Source organism: Argopecten irradians, chromosome 1 (assembly GCF_041381155.1).
Source record: "Argopecten irradians isolate NY chromosome 1, Ai_NY, whole genome shotgun sequence".
NCBI lineage: Eukaryota > Metazoa > Mollusca > Bivalvia > Pectinida > Pectinidae > Argopecten > Argopecten irradians.
In genome coordinates, this window is record NC_091134.1 from 62250851 (window position 1) to 62266529 (window position 15679).

General features: G+C 34.2%; 3 protein-coding genes across 8 annotated transcripts in view; 1 reads left to right on the forward strand and 2 right to left on the reverse strand.

The window, feature by feature from the left end:
- LOC138336742 (cilia and flagella-associated protein 47-like) overlaps nt 1-2771 on the reverse strand; it is a 42855-nt gene extending 40084 nt beyond the window's left edge. For all 6 annotated transcript variants that reach the window (XM_069286303.1, XM_069286318.1, XM_069286311.1 and 3 more), the window contains exons 1-5: nt 2484-2771; nt 1257-1411; nt 854-1061; nt 650-696; nt 114-342 (exon numbers count right to left, since the gene is read on the reverse strand). In XM_069286303.1, coding sequence (XP_069142404.1) covers nt 114-342; nt 650-696; nt 854-1061; nt 1257-1411; nt 2484-2633 — 789 coding nt within the window. In that variant the 5' untranslated portion in view covers nt 2634-2771. The remainder of the gene's footprint in view (nt 1-113; nt 343-649; nt 697-853; nt 1062-1256; nt 1412-2483) is intronic.
- Nucleotides 2772-2962: 191 nt separating this feature from the next.
- LOC138336812 (dnaJ homolog subfamily B member 13-like) lies at nt 2963-7407 on the forward strand. The gene is made up of 7 exons (XM_069286408.1): nt 2963-3116; nt 4860-4966; nt 5355-5516; nt 5701-5858; nt 6008-6140; nt 6349-6520; nt 6750-7407. Exons 1-7 carry the CDS (start codon nt 3049-3051, stop codon nt 6901-6903), a joined length of 954 nt encoding a protein of 317 aa, XP_069142509.1. The 5' UTR covers nt 2963-3048; the 3' UTR covers nt 6904-7407.
- A 223-nt stretch (nt 7408-7630) lies between these two features.
- LOC138336843 (cytochrome c oxidase copper chaperone-like) lies at nt 7631-15594 on the reverse strand. Its single transcript, XM_069286439.1, has 3 exons — nt 15397-15594; nt 10498-10598; nt 7631-9935 (listed from the first exon to the last, which is right to left on the reverse strand). Exons 1-2 carry the CDS (start codon nt 15519-15521, stop codon nt 10514-10516), a joined length of 210 nt encoding a protein of 69 aa, XP_069142540.1. The 5' UTR covers nt 15522-15594; the 3' UTR covers nt 7631-9935; nt 10498-10513.
- Nucleotides 15595-15679: the final 85 nt, after the last annotated feature.

The following is a 15679-nucleotide window of genomic DNA, read 5'->3' on the forward strand; positions in this document are numbered from 1 at the left end:
CCTTTTTTTCTTTTACAGACCATTGAATTTGACAGGATATCATTTCTGATAAATAAGTTTTTTAATGGAACAGTTGTTTTCATATATATATTTTAATTTTGAAGAGTTAATACCATTTCTTGTGCAACTGCATCTTCATCAAGAACAGCCACAAAATTAACAGGTTCTGGTCCATTGTTGAACAGTAAAGCACATTCTGTTTTGTCAGAGCCGTAGTAAGTGCTTCCAAATCGAACACATTCCACTGGTTTCTGTGTGTTCATGCCCAAAACCTCCAGTGTTCTATCCACTAATGTTCCCTTTATCACAAGATTTTTACTCTCCTTTCCTTCCAGTTTAACCCTGTAGTGAAAATAGGAAACATAATGAGGATTAGCAACTGACCCAATTCATTATTTTTTATATTTTTTCCATTATGTTAACAGTGCAGTGTTATAGTATTATTATGAAATACACATACATATGTATACTGTAAGAGATTGTTGAGAACATTTAAACTTATACCAGGTACCAATGTTTATAATATCCTTTCTGACCTTCAGACTGATTCCATTTCTGAATATTTTTTAACGATTAGCATATCATTTATTGAAACAGTTTAAAAGCTAAGTTGTTTATTTGGACTATATGTTGTTGTGTTATGACTTACTTAGCCACTTCTTCAAATATTCCAGCTTGTTTTGTAACATATTCAACCTGAAATAAAAAAGGCACATCAGTTAGACAAAACTACACATGTACCGGTATATAGGTTACCAACACATTTTACGAACACCAAACTTTCATTAGAACAGGCAAATGATAACAAATCTTCATTTTATCAGAATAATAACAAGTAATAACCAGTTCATACCTTTATCATCTGGACACTCTTAGGAGGAACAGAGCCACTGCTTGGCATGATGGCAATAGGCTTGTCACCTCCATACTTGATTTTGAAGTCTCCTGCCTTTGAGCCATGGTTTACCAAGGATATCTCATGAGACACAGTCTTACTGTTAGCTACAAGATTTCCAAAGTTTACCACTTGCTCAATTTCAAGCAGAGGTTGGGGAGGATAACTGAAACACACAAAAAGTTAATCTCTAATTAAATATTGTGATGAGAAACATAAGTTTTATTATATCAAACTTTTGATCAATCATTTTAAAGGTAAGTAATTGTTAAAACCAATGTTCATTTTATTGTGTAATTTCCTTTTATTGAGAAACATTTATAATTACTGGTGATAGAACTTGTGAATCTTTCCTACTTACGCCACCAATGGTATTTCTATCACATCTCCATCTACTGTGACCACAAGTCTGTCAGTAACTTCTTTCTCCTCTTTGATTTCGAATTCCACCACAGCAGGTACACATAATCCTGGGGCTACAGGTTTAGTTGGGTTTCTTACTTTTAGTTGAAAATGCTGAAGCATAATAAGTATACAATCAAATTTAAATAAGTGTTTTAAAAATTGACAGATTACCAACATAATAATGGATAAGGATTAATGCAAGATGAACTACCTTTTTTGGCAACAATAAAAAGCTTTTGGATTCTTAATTACATAGACAGAAAGATTTGATCATGGATTTATAATAAATAGGAAGGTTTGATTATTTCTTCTTGGTAAGTAACATGTTGATTATAAACAGGAAGGTTGAAGGATTTCCCCCCATTTTAAGGTATTGATTTTTTTGACAATTTTGTGAAACATCTGTGTCATAGAATAATAATATGACATTTTAAGAAATGCAACATATTTAATCCTAACTGTATTTTCTAATATTAACTACGAATAAACATAATTATTACTACAGTACATAAGTTGTCAAAATTTTCTATAACAGTACATTTATTCTACTGTTGAGTGTTCAAATATGGTACAATCCAGAAATATCAAAATACACACATGGTATGACCATGGGCAGAGGTGTAATACTGAAAATCACATTTGTTCTGGGGCTGATACTGTCAGCTGTTCAACAAACTTGTATGTACAACGCATAATTTCCTCTACATTTGTACATTGACAGACTAATTATCTTGTTCGATCTAAATCAGAAGTTTAACTTAAACCTTGTAGCAAACATTTTATTGCATCAAGTCAACAGTGTTGCAAATATGCTACATATCACTTTCTTGGAATGCAATTCCTTGACAAAATTTAGAACATTTATATTGGACCAGACTGACCAAGGACGTATAAATCCTTGGAGTGACGAAGGAGACAAATGACAATAATTTGCTTCCTGTACTACAGTAGGCCTCCCGTGCATCAAATGACGTTGATTTGTAAGTACGTGCTGGAGAAACAGCTTTGATGGTAGCGCATGGCAGATGTATATTTTGAGAAACAGTTTTAGAGGTCTAGCTACAATGTGCAGGACAAGTCTAGGTTGCATATTGATAATAGATATTAAAAACTTTATTAATTTTATTCTACGATAAATAACAATACCTAGGACTACTGTGGTAAATAGATATGAAACACCTACCTTAGTTTTTGGGCCATAGTAACGAATGCTTTTGCTGGTTTTACTCGTATTTTTTACTGTGACATTTAGCTGATGCACAGTGTTCACTTCTGCATCATAAAATTCTAGCACCGATGGCGTAATCCGGACGCCACATTTATCCCCTTCCATTCTTTCTAACAGACGACGATATCAACGTACGTCAAAAAGTCCAACAACAAACACTTTCCATCAATCTTTCATACCGCTCAATGTATTCATTACGACGCGGCCATATTGTTTGATGTTGTTGCTCGGAGATGCATATGTCCTTGTTTTCGTAGCAAAAGTTTCGTATAATTCTTCTTTATCCTAAAAACCAAACTAGTGAATAACTTTTATGGCGTTATAAATAATAAACACTGCCTATATGTACATCTAATAAGATATCTTAATAAAAATAGACCGTATGTTAATCGAATATACGAAAACATTTAATACGTAACTGACGCTTACCAATAAATCGTAGCTCAGTGTTTACCGTTGCCAGGCGATACACGCCATTTTTCAATAACGTTTCACGAGTTTCAGCCACTGAAACGTCAAAATGGGAGTAGATTACTACAACATCCTCAGTTTATCGAGGAGTGCAACTGATACCGACATTAAGAAACAGTAAGTCACAATGAAGTGATCATATTGTTAACAGCATATAGAAATTTGATCATAACCGTATTTGAAACCATGTAAACAAAACATATCGTCTTGACTCGTGTGTCTCTGTTTCTTCTGAATACCGATTATCATACGGCTAAAAATCCTGTTTTGTTCCTTAATTTCTTTCGTCATATTAGTGGTGTAATAGAGATCATTATTTATCTGTAAAGATTCAATAAAATAACCCCATTCATTTCGCCAGTGTTTTCATTATCAGTGAATAACCTAAAATCTACAAAAATCTAAACTGTTTTTCTGTACGAGCATGGGTCTAAACATTGTGTACATTTTGTATGTAAGGATACTCGAATAATGTCTTCTCTATTTTCTTTGGTAGTGTTAAATAAAATACCTCAACCTGTAAGATATTTCTTTATAAATTAATATATTTGTAATAGGAGAAGAGAAAATGTAACGGCCAGATCGGGATTCGAACCCGGGACCCTCCAAACACTAGCCAAGTGCTCTACTGACTGAGCTACCTGGTCACCGATGATCAACAAAGTCCAATCCCGCTACACTCCTCTCTCCTTTCACAAAGTCTTCGCCCTCGAAGACATACGAGCCACTTCCAAACACAACCACTGTGGGCTATTTAGTTAGGCGCCAATTCTGTAACAGGAGAGGAGAAAATGTAGTGACCAGACCGGGATTCGAACCCGGGACCCTCCGAACACTAGCCGAGTGCTATACCGACTGAGCTACCTGGTCACCGATGATCGACCAAGTTCAAACCCACTACATATCTACAAGAACAAGAGAGCGGCATTTGAATTTTGAATTAACAATCTGCGAACAGGCAAACACTAAACCAGAAACCAATGTTGTATTGATTGGGCTTTAACACCCGCTTTTGGTTCCCGACGGTACCCACCAGTCAATACATCCTTTCTTTTCTCAAAGTTTTTACCCTCAATTACATCGAAGACCACCACTGTGGGTAGTTGGGCACCAATTCTGTAACTGTACTGTAGAGCAGAAAATGTAGCAGCTAAAACAGGTTTATAAAACATTGATTGTCAAAAATATTTTAAGGGTCTTCATGCATGTAATCAAATAAGTTGTTCCGTTTTATACTCAAATTTTACTGTAAAGGCTGCGACTGGCCCTTTGTCATTAAACAAACATTAAAGGCCCAATATCTGTATCTTTCTTATTTTTTTTTTCGTGATTTAGAAGAATGTTGAAAAAAAATCCTGTTATAAATCATGCAGAGACAGCAGTCAAGATGAGCGATTATGATTCAGAATATTTTGATAAAAATCAAATAAATATTAAACATCGCTAGGTGGGTCCCACTTAGTCAAACAAGCCGAAGTTAGCCGATATTGTAAAGTTGTTGCCGAGAAAGTCATGTGATTACCGTAACTACGTAATGTCTGTCCGAACTCTTCCGAAAACGGGTCATGAACTTTCCGACTTCCGTTCCGCAATAATCGTAACTTCTATGGAGACCAGTTTAAAATGAAAGCATGTTTACATGTATCGAATTTCAACAACTGCTGTACCAAAGTTATTAAAAAAACATTATAAATATTCTTTAATATATCTTAATTTTAACCACATCTACAAATTTTAACAATAACGAAGTCGAATTTAACTTGAACTTTTTGTTGATAGTTACTTATACTATAGTGTGGCTTTAAAGTTGTTAAATTACAAAGAAAATCATTCAACTATTGATATTGTATTGTTTTACAGATACAGAAAGTTATCCCTCCGTTTCCATCCAGAGAGAAATCCTGGAGATCAAGCAGCTTTTGACAAATTCAAGCAAGTGGCAGAGGCTTATGATGTGTTATGTGATCGTAAGTTGTTTTTTCTTACTTGCACAGATAGAAAGTACAGTATACTCCATTGTTATACAGTTTGCCACCTTTTGTCCAGTGTCCATTTTGGTGCTATAACAGGGAATGCAGTACAACAGTGTTTACAATATGAAAGACCCAACCAATATCGATCGTGACCACCAATGATATTCCAGTATATGTGCCGCTTCCGTTCATTTAGTAACTTAACCTAGATACAAACGCATAAATTAAATATCATATTTTTTAAAGAAACAATTTAAATAGATTGTGTATCCTCTGTAGCCTTTGTTATATGTTAATGACGATACACTTGGGAGGGGGAGAGGGCGGTAAAATGCAGAATCCATTATCTAATTCTAAATTCAAATAATTTGTGCAATTTCAGCTCCTAAGCGTGCAGTATATGATCAGTTTGGAGAAGAAGGTTTGAAGAATGGTGTGCCTGAGGGAAGTGGGGAAACTGGAGCATGGACTCAAGGATACACATTCCATGGAAATTCTGACAAAGTTTTCAGAGATTTCTTTGGAGGAGATAACCCATATCAAGGTAAAATTTCAATAGTAGCAGTTGAACTGAATTTTATGTGTGTCTTAGTTTTATTGTAAACGAGTTCTCCAAGGAGCTATAGAAGCTAAGATGTATCAATCCATGCAACACTTCATTAAATACATGTACAAAAGTTATGTTATATCAATCTATGAAAATGACAAAATGTTTTGAATTTCTACAGAGTTTTACGACAGAGTGGATGGTGACCTCAGCATGGGTTTTGGAGGTCTGCAGGGAAGAGGTCGCAAGAAGCAAGATCCTCCTATTGAGAGGGACTTATTTCTATCACTAGAAGAAGTTTACCATGGTTGCACGAAAAAAATGAAGATTTCAAGAAGGGTAAGTTTTAATTTTGCTTCAAGATTTTTTTACATAGAAAAAGTTTTCTTTTGCCATCATTAAATTTCCATATCATCCCCCTAACAAATGTGAAATTCCAGCTTAATTCAATCAGTGTTAAATACTATCATACTCCGATATAATTCTAGGTCATGAATGAGGACGGCCATACTTCCAGCATTAGGGACAAAATTCTTACAATCACAGTGAAAAAGGGATGGAAACCCGGAACGAAAATCACATTTCCAGAGGAAGGCGATCAGGGACCTAACAATGTGCCAGGTAATACTGTAGTTTCTCTTGGTTTTGTCTCTGGTGTCTGTTTGAAACAACTGAATTTTGAAAATAATCATTGGAAGAAAAGATAGTGTAATGATCATTTGATATATGTTGCATTTGTCTTAGACATTCTATAAATAATGTAGTATGTAAAAATCTTTTTCACATGACATGTATTAAAATGGAATGAATTTAAATCTTTCAATTTTAGCTGACATTGTATTCATCGTAAAAGATAAGCCCCATCCTCGGTTCAGACGCAGTGGTGTAAACCTGGTCCATACTGCCAAGGTACCACTCGGTAAGGCTCTCACAGGGTGTGACGTGGAAATTAACACTCTGGACGAGCGCACACTACACATCCCCATCAATGATATCATCAAGTAAGTTACATGCTTCACTTCTCAAAAATTACGATATCTTAAATGCATCTTTCAATATTTACAAATAAAACTACAACATAATCAGATATTAAGACTTCCATTGAGTTTTAGAAATAAAAATAAGGCAGCTCTCTGCATCATGTTTTCAAAATTCTCATGAAAAATAAGTAATTAAACTTCTCTTTGTTGCAATGTTGTAAGTATGTGATTTCTCTTTTTTTGTTTTGAGGCCTGGATACACAAAAAGAGTTCCTGGAGAAGGAATGCCAATTTCACAGAACCCATCACAGAAGGGAGACTTAGTGATAGAATTTGACATTGAATTCCCTACATCCCTAACACCGGACAGGAAAGATATGATTAGGCGGTCCCTTTTACAGTAAAGATCAATGTGAAATCAAACATTTACCATCAGATAAAAAAATTTCAAGAAGAATCAATTTGAATTTTGGAAAACAAAAAAGACTTTAGTGCACACGAAAAAGGAAATGACAAGGAGAGCTTGGTTGAAAGTGGGAGAAATGTGATGACCTTAAAACTGTGATAGATATAACTAGCATCAAGTGTTTTAAAGATTTTGAAATTATTTATAAATATCATGCAAAAATTCTGTGAAGTTTTTTTACATGCTATATATCTGCTTTTATAGCATTTGAAATGAGATGCATACATCAAACTTAACAGTGTAATTATGTATTATTTTAAAAAGATCTAGCTAGTTTGGATGTATCAACAAAAGGAAGGATTTGTGAATTTTGCTGGTACACCTAATTTTCATAAACTTTTGTAAATAATAGGCGTCAATTCTGTCACTTATCTGAAATTAGAAATTCAGATAAATTGTACATATTTAATTATATAAAAATAAATAAGTACCTGTAAACAAGTTTGGTATTTTCATATTTATATCTTCAATAATTTCATATCAGTGGCACATATCGCTTTCATGCACATTAGTCTACTAACACCTATCAATCATTTCTTAGGGTAATTTCAATCAAAACATACATAAATATGATTAATAGATTATGTACTTAATAAAGTCTTTCAAGCAACATAAGTAATTACATACCATATGTTTAGGATATCAAAACATACAAAAAATTATAATATTATTCAAATTTTTATTGAAACTGAAGACTCATATTATATTCCAATGGACTAGTGTTAGACTGATTTTCTACTTTACTAAATGGCTATAAATTATGAAAAGTACTAATTAATAATCCAAGGGGAGATAACTCATGTACTCCATATGTATTCGCTGATCTAAACCAGGTATAACCCATACCAAATAAAATCTATCTTTAACAAGTGATAATATAGTAAACAAAGAATCAAACAATAGATTTACCTCTTCCAAGTGTTGTTTCATCTTTCAATTATAAAATTTCATTAATTCGCCGTAATTCTCCCCCAACCCCCCCCCCCCCCCCCCCCAACCCCCCTCACCCCCCATTAGCCCATGGAACAATAGTGACAATATCATATCAAATTCTTTGTTTTTGTACCTTTTCATGGTACCAGTACTCTCAATAGTTTCTACACAATCATTTTAAGTTATACAGTGTATGGTATAGTTGTGATTAGTTTTCTGTATAGGTTTCTCCAAGATAGCCTTGAAGTAAAAGTGACTCAAAACTCTTGAAAACAGCCAACAACTTATCATGGTAACAACTATATCCTGCACAAAAATGTACCTCAATACACTCTTATAAACATGATTACAGGTATATAGATATACATGTAGATACAAAGATTTTCTTCCACAGATAATCCCATGTCCACTATCATTAAATTACATAGAGGTTACACAATAAGTGGTTGTTGAATATTGAATTTATTCCACACGAGTGAGATATTTTTTTTAAATTACAAAAGACACAAGCTTTAGCGAGTGTCTTTTTGTAACTTTTAAAAAATAACTTACGAGTTAGGAATAAATTCAATATTCAACAACCACGAATAGTGTGACCTGTTTCTACCACAATTATATTCGTTTTAGCCGACAGAAATACGGCGGGGATACGGTAACGTGTATTTACTGAAATATACAAATAACGTGTAGTAATATATATATCGGCAAAAAGACACTAATTAGTATTCAAAAGTCATTGTTTGATAAAGAATCCAACGATATCAAATTCTTCTATTAGGGAACATTTTTAGGGTTAAATAATGGTACTTATTTAAGGTCTTATTGAGTTCAAATCTTCATAGTTGCTCCCAGAAAATAAAATTCATTGTCGGACTACATGTATACATGTAAAAGCATTCGCATAACACGGCATCGTCTATTTCCCGCGAGATAATCATCAAGCCATTACCATCAAGATCTTATATTTATATTAAGATCAAGTTCGTTTCATACACGTTAATTCTACGAAACTCATCAGTGAAATTCTTATCCGTCAAGATGTATTATTAGTACTTAAGGTCAATTTAACATGTATGAAAACGTCCCGTATTTTGACACAACGACAACGATACATACACTTTCCAACAGCAGTTTTGGACGTCAAGCGGCGATCACAACATAGAATGACGTCATTTGATTATTGATGACTTTTACAATGATGACTTGACACTGAGAAATAAGTAGTTCGGTCAAAGTTCAACATATACTTTCCAACAGCAGTTTTGGACGTCAAGCGGCGATCACAACATAGAATGACGTCATTTGATTACTGATGACGTTGACAATGATGACTTGACACTGAGAAATATGTAGTTCGGTCAAAGTTCACCGTCAGCCAATCTGAATATGTACAAAGTTTATACCACGTGCACGTGGTATATAAAAATTGTTAATCAACAGCTGCAGTGTTTATTCGATGTCCTGAGAGTTGAATAACATCGCCTATTGTGGTAGAAAGAAAATTAAACTACAACCAAATAGAAAATGTGTACATTTATTTTCATTGAAAGAACAATTGTTAGATAACAAATTCATAACAAGACAAACAATATACAATGGACATAAACAAAATTTAAAAACCCTAAGTAAGCACTTGAAAAAATGTTAACTAAAAATTCTATCTATACATGTACCTTGTGTGTATAGCGATTCATTACAGAGGGATTTCATGAAGACATTAAATCAAGTACATTTAGAAATAATGACTATTACTCTGCATATTGCTAAATTAAGGAACGTTTTAAAGCTATTGAAATCCATGCACTGCTGAAGAAATGAGTACCTTGTACTGCCTCAGTATTCTGGATAGCAAGGCATGTATGTGTAAATTGTACTGTTTTATTCACATTTGTAAGATGCCACCATGACTAAAACACACAGCCTTGTCTACTTATTGCTTTTATCCTAATAAATAAACACATCCATTTTCAAACAGCAAACATTCATCCAGGGAAATACCACAAGTTCAATCCGGACAATCCTGTAGTTCTTTCATATCTGAAAACATAAACAAAGACCTAGAGTATAAAGGAGTCCACATAATGGAAATATCTTGTTCAATAGCTGGTAGAATCTACAAAGAAAAATTGTGATTTACTACATACACATACATCCTTTTTGTGTTGATGTCTATATGATTATAACTTTACTGTTTTGGTGTTGCAAAACAAAGAACAAAACCAGGCATGAGCACAATTACTTAAAAATGCACACTTTATCTAGGACCTGTCGGTCGGTGATCATGACCCAGGAGCTGGCCATGCCTTGTACCTGCGTATACTGCACACCCCAACTTTTCACTTGATAATTTATGAAAAAAAGTTCGCACTATATGCGCAAAAAAATACGGTAACTAATTATTTATTAGAAAATGCTGTAATCGATTATGGGTATTCGATTATTTATCGATTACTTACAGGTATTTTTGGCTTGTAATCGATAACAATCAGTTACTTAACAAAAAAAATCAAGCATTATTTTCAATAAGCTCAAAAGATGTTGAGAATAATGCTCAAAGGTCTTACCAATATTTTAATTCAAAGACAGGTTTTCTACATACCTCTCTACCTAATCTGCTAAATTTTGAATCCAAGCTTTCTCATGCACTCTTTGTGGGCTTCAATCAAGTCTTTACAGTTTTCCTCTCCTTTAAGAACTATGCTGTAAAAGTAAACAGGTTTTTTGTCAAGAAACATTGTAACAAAAATATTATATACCGTATTCGACCCGATAAGCGCCCAGGTCACTTAAAAAATTGATAAAAATGAAAAGGTGCTAATAAGTCTAAATTATTGCAAATTTATACCGTTATATGTAGTTTTGGTCCTTATTTGTGCCTGGGCAATTGAAATTGAGGCCTCAGAAAGGGGGAGGGGCGCTTATAGGGACATGGGCGCTTATTGGGTCGAATACGGTAATTTATATTATATTTTGCCAAATTTGGACAAATCTACTGGTAGCTAAACAGCTGGAACAGTTCATTCAAATATACATTCAACCATTGCTCACTTAAAATTACACCCAATAATGACGTAAATCTAGAAAACATCAATACCGATATTATAATAGAGCTGTCATTGATGTAAATTTTAAGTATTGATATATATTGAAATTATGCTGCTGTTGAGAAAAGGATGAAATCTGTAGTACATGTATTTCCTATATAATTTGTGGTAGTTGTGAAAAAATCTTAGAGTTAACATGATCAGAAACCTTACAAAATATATACAATTGGTATAATGTAAGAAATAATGTATAAGTCGTTGGCATCTGGAATTCCAATGTTACTAGGTCATCAAGTATATTTTTGGTCATTGAATTGATTTCAGAAAATAGGAATCGATATCCTATCGGAAGATGATGATCAATATATCAATATCGTTGTAACGATGACAACTCTATATTATATCTACCATAACATGCATTTGAGATGGCACTGGTCAGTCTATTTTCTGAACATTATTTTGCTGGCTGCGTTGTTGCATGATGTAACATTTCAAAAGTGTCTTCTGTTCCATGAATTGGAGTAGAATACATGATGTACACCATACAGAAAATTGTCAGAAATTTATCTGTTAGACTGTTTTGATAAGGATGAGAGTTTTAGGAGATCTTCAGGTTTAAATTTTAAATCCATAATCAACGTCCTATAATGAAGTTTCTTAAAATTCACAAACATTCTATGATTATACTCAATCTCTTTGATGTTGAATTTCAGTGAAGATTTCATATCGCTTTTTTTTGAAGTTCTGTCTTTTAAATATTACATATATCAATATTATACAAGAGATCCCAGCGAGATCTTGGCACCCACAAAAGATTGATCTATGTCTGACAAATGAAAGAGGGATCTTTTCTCTGCTTTTCAAACTTAATCTTCTTTTTTCCGCTTTTTAAACTTAAACTTCTTTTTTCTGCCTTAGTTTTCAAACTTAAAACTTCTTTTCTCTGCTTTTCAAACTTCAAACTATCAAATTCCAAGATGGTGGTCGACCATCTTGTTGACCAATCGGTCCCAAAATGCAATAGGCAGAACTAGGGCTCTATAACAACCTACATGAAATTTTGAGAACAATCCCTTCAAACTACCAAAATCCAAGATGACTGCCTGGTGGCCATATTGTTTTTCCGATCAATCTCAAAATCAGCTAAACTCACAGTGCCCTAGGGGAACCTACATATGAAATTTGAGACAAATTCCTTCGGTATTTTCTGAGTAATAGTGCATGTGGTAACAAACATCAACTGCCAAAATCCAAGATGGCTGCCTGGTGGCCATATTGGTTTTCCTATCAGTTTCAAATTAGCATGACACTCCGTGTGCCCTAAGGAAACCTAGCTACATATGAAATTTGACACAGATCCCTTTCTGAGAAATAGGGGTATTAATCATCAACTGCCAAAATCTAAGATGGCTGCCTGGCGGCCATATTGTTTTTCTGATCAGTCTGAAAATCTGCATGACACTCCTTGTGCCCTAGGGAAACATTAACCTACTTATGAAATTTGAAACAGGTCCATTGAGTACTTTCTGAGAAATAGCGGTAACACACATCAACTACCAAAATCCAAGATGGCTGCCTGGCGGCCATATTGTTTTTCTGATCAATTTAAACTCACAGTGCCCTAGGGGAACCTACATATGAAATTTAAGACAGATCCCTTCAGTAATTTCTGAGTAATAGTACACATGGTAACAAACATCAACTGCCAAAATCCAAGATGGCTGCCTGGTGGTCATATTGGTTTTCCAATCAGACTCAAATTAGCATGACACTCTGTGTGCCCTAGGGAAACCTACATATGAAAATTTGAGACAGATCTGTTCATTACTTTCTGAGAAATAGCGGTAACAAGCATTGTTTACGGAGGGATGACCGACCATGGACGACGAATCACGGATGAAAGGCGATTTGAATAGCCCACCATCTGATGATGGTGGGCTAAAAAGATATATATATAATACACTGTATTGCTATAAAAAATAAAGAATAGACTATTTTTTTATAATATTTATACATATTTTAAAGATAGAAGTTCAAGCACCTATGGTTATATGATATATATTATTTTTTGTTGTATGATATATATTATCATAATTTAAGGACATGATTAAAGTTGATAAAATGATTATGGAGATGATCAATTATAGGTCACACAAATCTATTTCTTAAGCTTGCTAGGGGCTAAAAATGGGACCAGAAATATGTGTTTCTGATAGGACACAGGGAAAATTCAAACAACCATGACATTTGCACTAATGGCTGTACAGCAGGTTGGTCACAACCCTGCATATGGGTAACAGTTACCCATTTGAGTAACAGACACCTGTTTGAGTAATCAATAAGTTTCATATGTACCGTAAAAACTTGTGTAATTTGCGCAATTTTTCTGAGCAAAAAATAAAATATGAAGTTGGGGGTGCGCAAAATACATTGATAGAGGTGATTTTAAAATTTTACGGGAAAAAAATCTGTCCATTCTGAGGGGCTGACGATCTATGAATGTCGAGGTACCGCTCTGTTTATGGTAACCTTAATGGTTAAGTTATGATCACGATGTCTTGTTTCCATTTGTCCCGTGAATGCAATGGCGACTGACTACTTACAGCAAGAGATGTATACCCTGCACACCTCGTAGTATAATGGGACAGCCACAATCAGTGAATTTGGCCGGATCCATCTAGTTTACCTGTATTTTTTTAGGGGTATGTTTATTGTAATCCTATATGCTATTTGCATTCGGAATGAAATGAAGTAAAATTGAAAAAAAAAAAAGTTTCCCAAATGAGGAATTCTATGAAAAGAAAACACATTAATGTTGCTTTAAAAATTATTACCAAAAAAGGCGTTAAAGTTTTAGAATGCCTTACAACTAATCTAAGACTCTATGTTTCTGTGCATGAAATGTCAAATTCTGTTATCAAACATCGCGAAATTTGCCGGTCCAGCAGACATGTCCGACAAAATTTGACTCGGACCACTTATTTTAAAATCCGATCTGGACTGACCGCCCGGCAATTATTGAGTACAGGAATTCAGTAGAAATAGCGTCTCTTAAGTATTACGCAGGTGCCAAACCTGGCAAAAACATAAACTGCGTAAGATAATCATGAAAACAGCTGCCTGGATACTTATAGCAGGAAGTTATGTTTATTTCAAAAATTCACATTAATGTTCGGTCCGGCAAAATCATGTTCTGTCCGTCTTATTCACAGTCCTTGCTGGTCCGAATGTCCGGCCATTTTTTCCCAACTTTAGCGATGTCTGTGTTATTGTCTCACTTTGTTGTAAAATGAAAATTTAAGTGTTCTCCATTGATTAGTCACTACAGACAGTGTATAGCCGTAGGGAAATTCAGTGCAAATGTCATGCATATGGTTGAATGAGTTTTACCTGTGTTCTATTTTTAGCACCATATATAGTAAGCAATGGAGGTGATTTAGTTTGTAACTTTTACCAAAATTGAGATAAAGAAGTTTTCCCATTTTGATTAATAATTTACTAAGTTATGTTAGTGATGGTGCCATGTCAAAATCATTACACCCTTTTTTGATAAAAAAAAAAAGTTTAAAACACCTTCATGCATTTTTCTTTCACATAATTCCTCATTTTGGTAACTGACTGATTACTCAAACAGGTACCTGCTACTCAAATGGGTAACTGTTACCCATATACAGGGTTGTGCCCAACCTGCAAGTAAAGTCATTATATCATGTATAAATCCTGACGGATCAGCAGTTTTTAATACAGGCCTGTGAGGGTTTATCAAGGCTCGTCTGAAAACAATATAAAATCATAAGGTCCGTCTTTAATTCATAAACAAACAACTTGGTCCAACCAGTCAAACAGTATAATCGAAAACGGCTCTACTGTTAACGTTATCAGGGTTCGAAATTAACACTTGCCAACTGGCCAAATACCAGTTGATTTTTGAAATGGCGAGTTGAAAAATATTGTACTTGCAATTTTTGGCGAGTGAGCGCATCAGATTTTATTCTAATATATAAACAATCCGAGAACCAGGCGTCCAAACACTGTACCTGTACACTGTGCAGACCTTAAGACAGTGATTTATTTTATGTTATTTAGTCTACTTAAAACACTATCAATTCTGCTGTTCATTATATGTGGGCTTAAACAAACACCCTGTTTTCATATTAACTTGTTTTCATTTACACAAAGTGACACAATCTGAAAATAAATTGTTACACTACATGGACACTAAAAATGTTAAACATTTGTTATTACCTACAATAAGTAACATAAATTACAGTGAATTTGGTTGCTTTTAATTTTACTTTCAAAGCGGCAAGTAGATTTCTGATTTGGCGAGTCAAAATTTTACCATTTTGCAAAAATGGATAGTGGCTTAAAAAAATAAATTCTACCCCTGCGTTATACAAAAATATTCCACAACAAAACAGTAAACATGCATGATGAAACAAGATTTACTGTACCATTCATCTCTTGGTCCCCTTGTTTCAGGACATGCGCAGCATGGTTTCAGTTTCTTTGGAGGTTCTTCTGGTGTTGATGGGGTAGATGGTGCTGCTGGAGCCGCTGGTGCATTAGCATTTCCCATTTTCTAAATTGATACTGGTTCAAACACAACACGTGAAGGTTAACTTCACCGGAAGTTTACTTTATGTAAGTTAACACCGGAACGAATAATAGGGAACTTTTTTTTTCATCTGTAATTTTTGGAGACTGCGCAATATAGCGCTTAATAAGATTATCTTG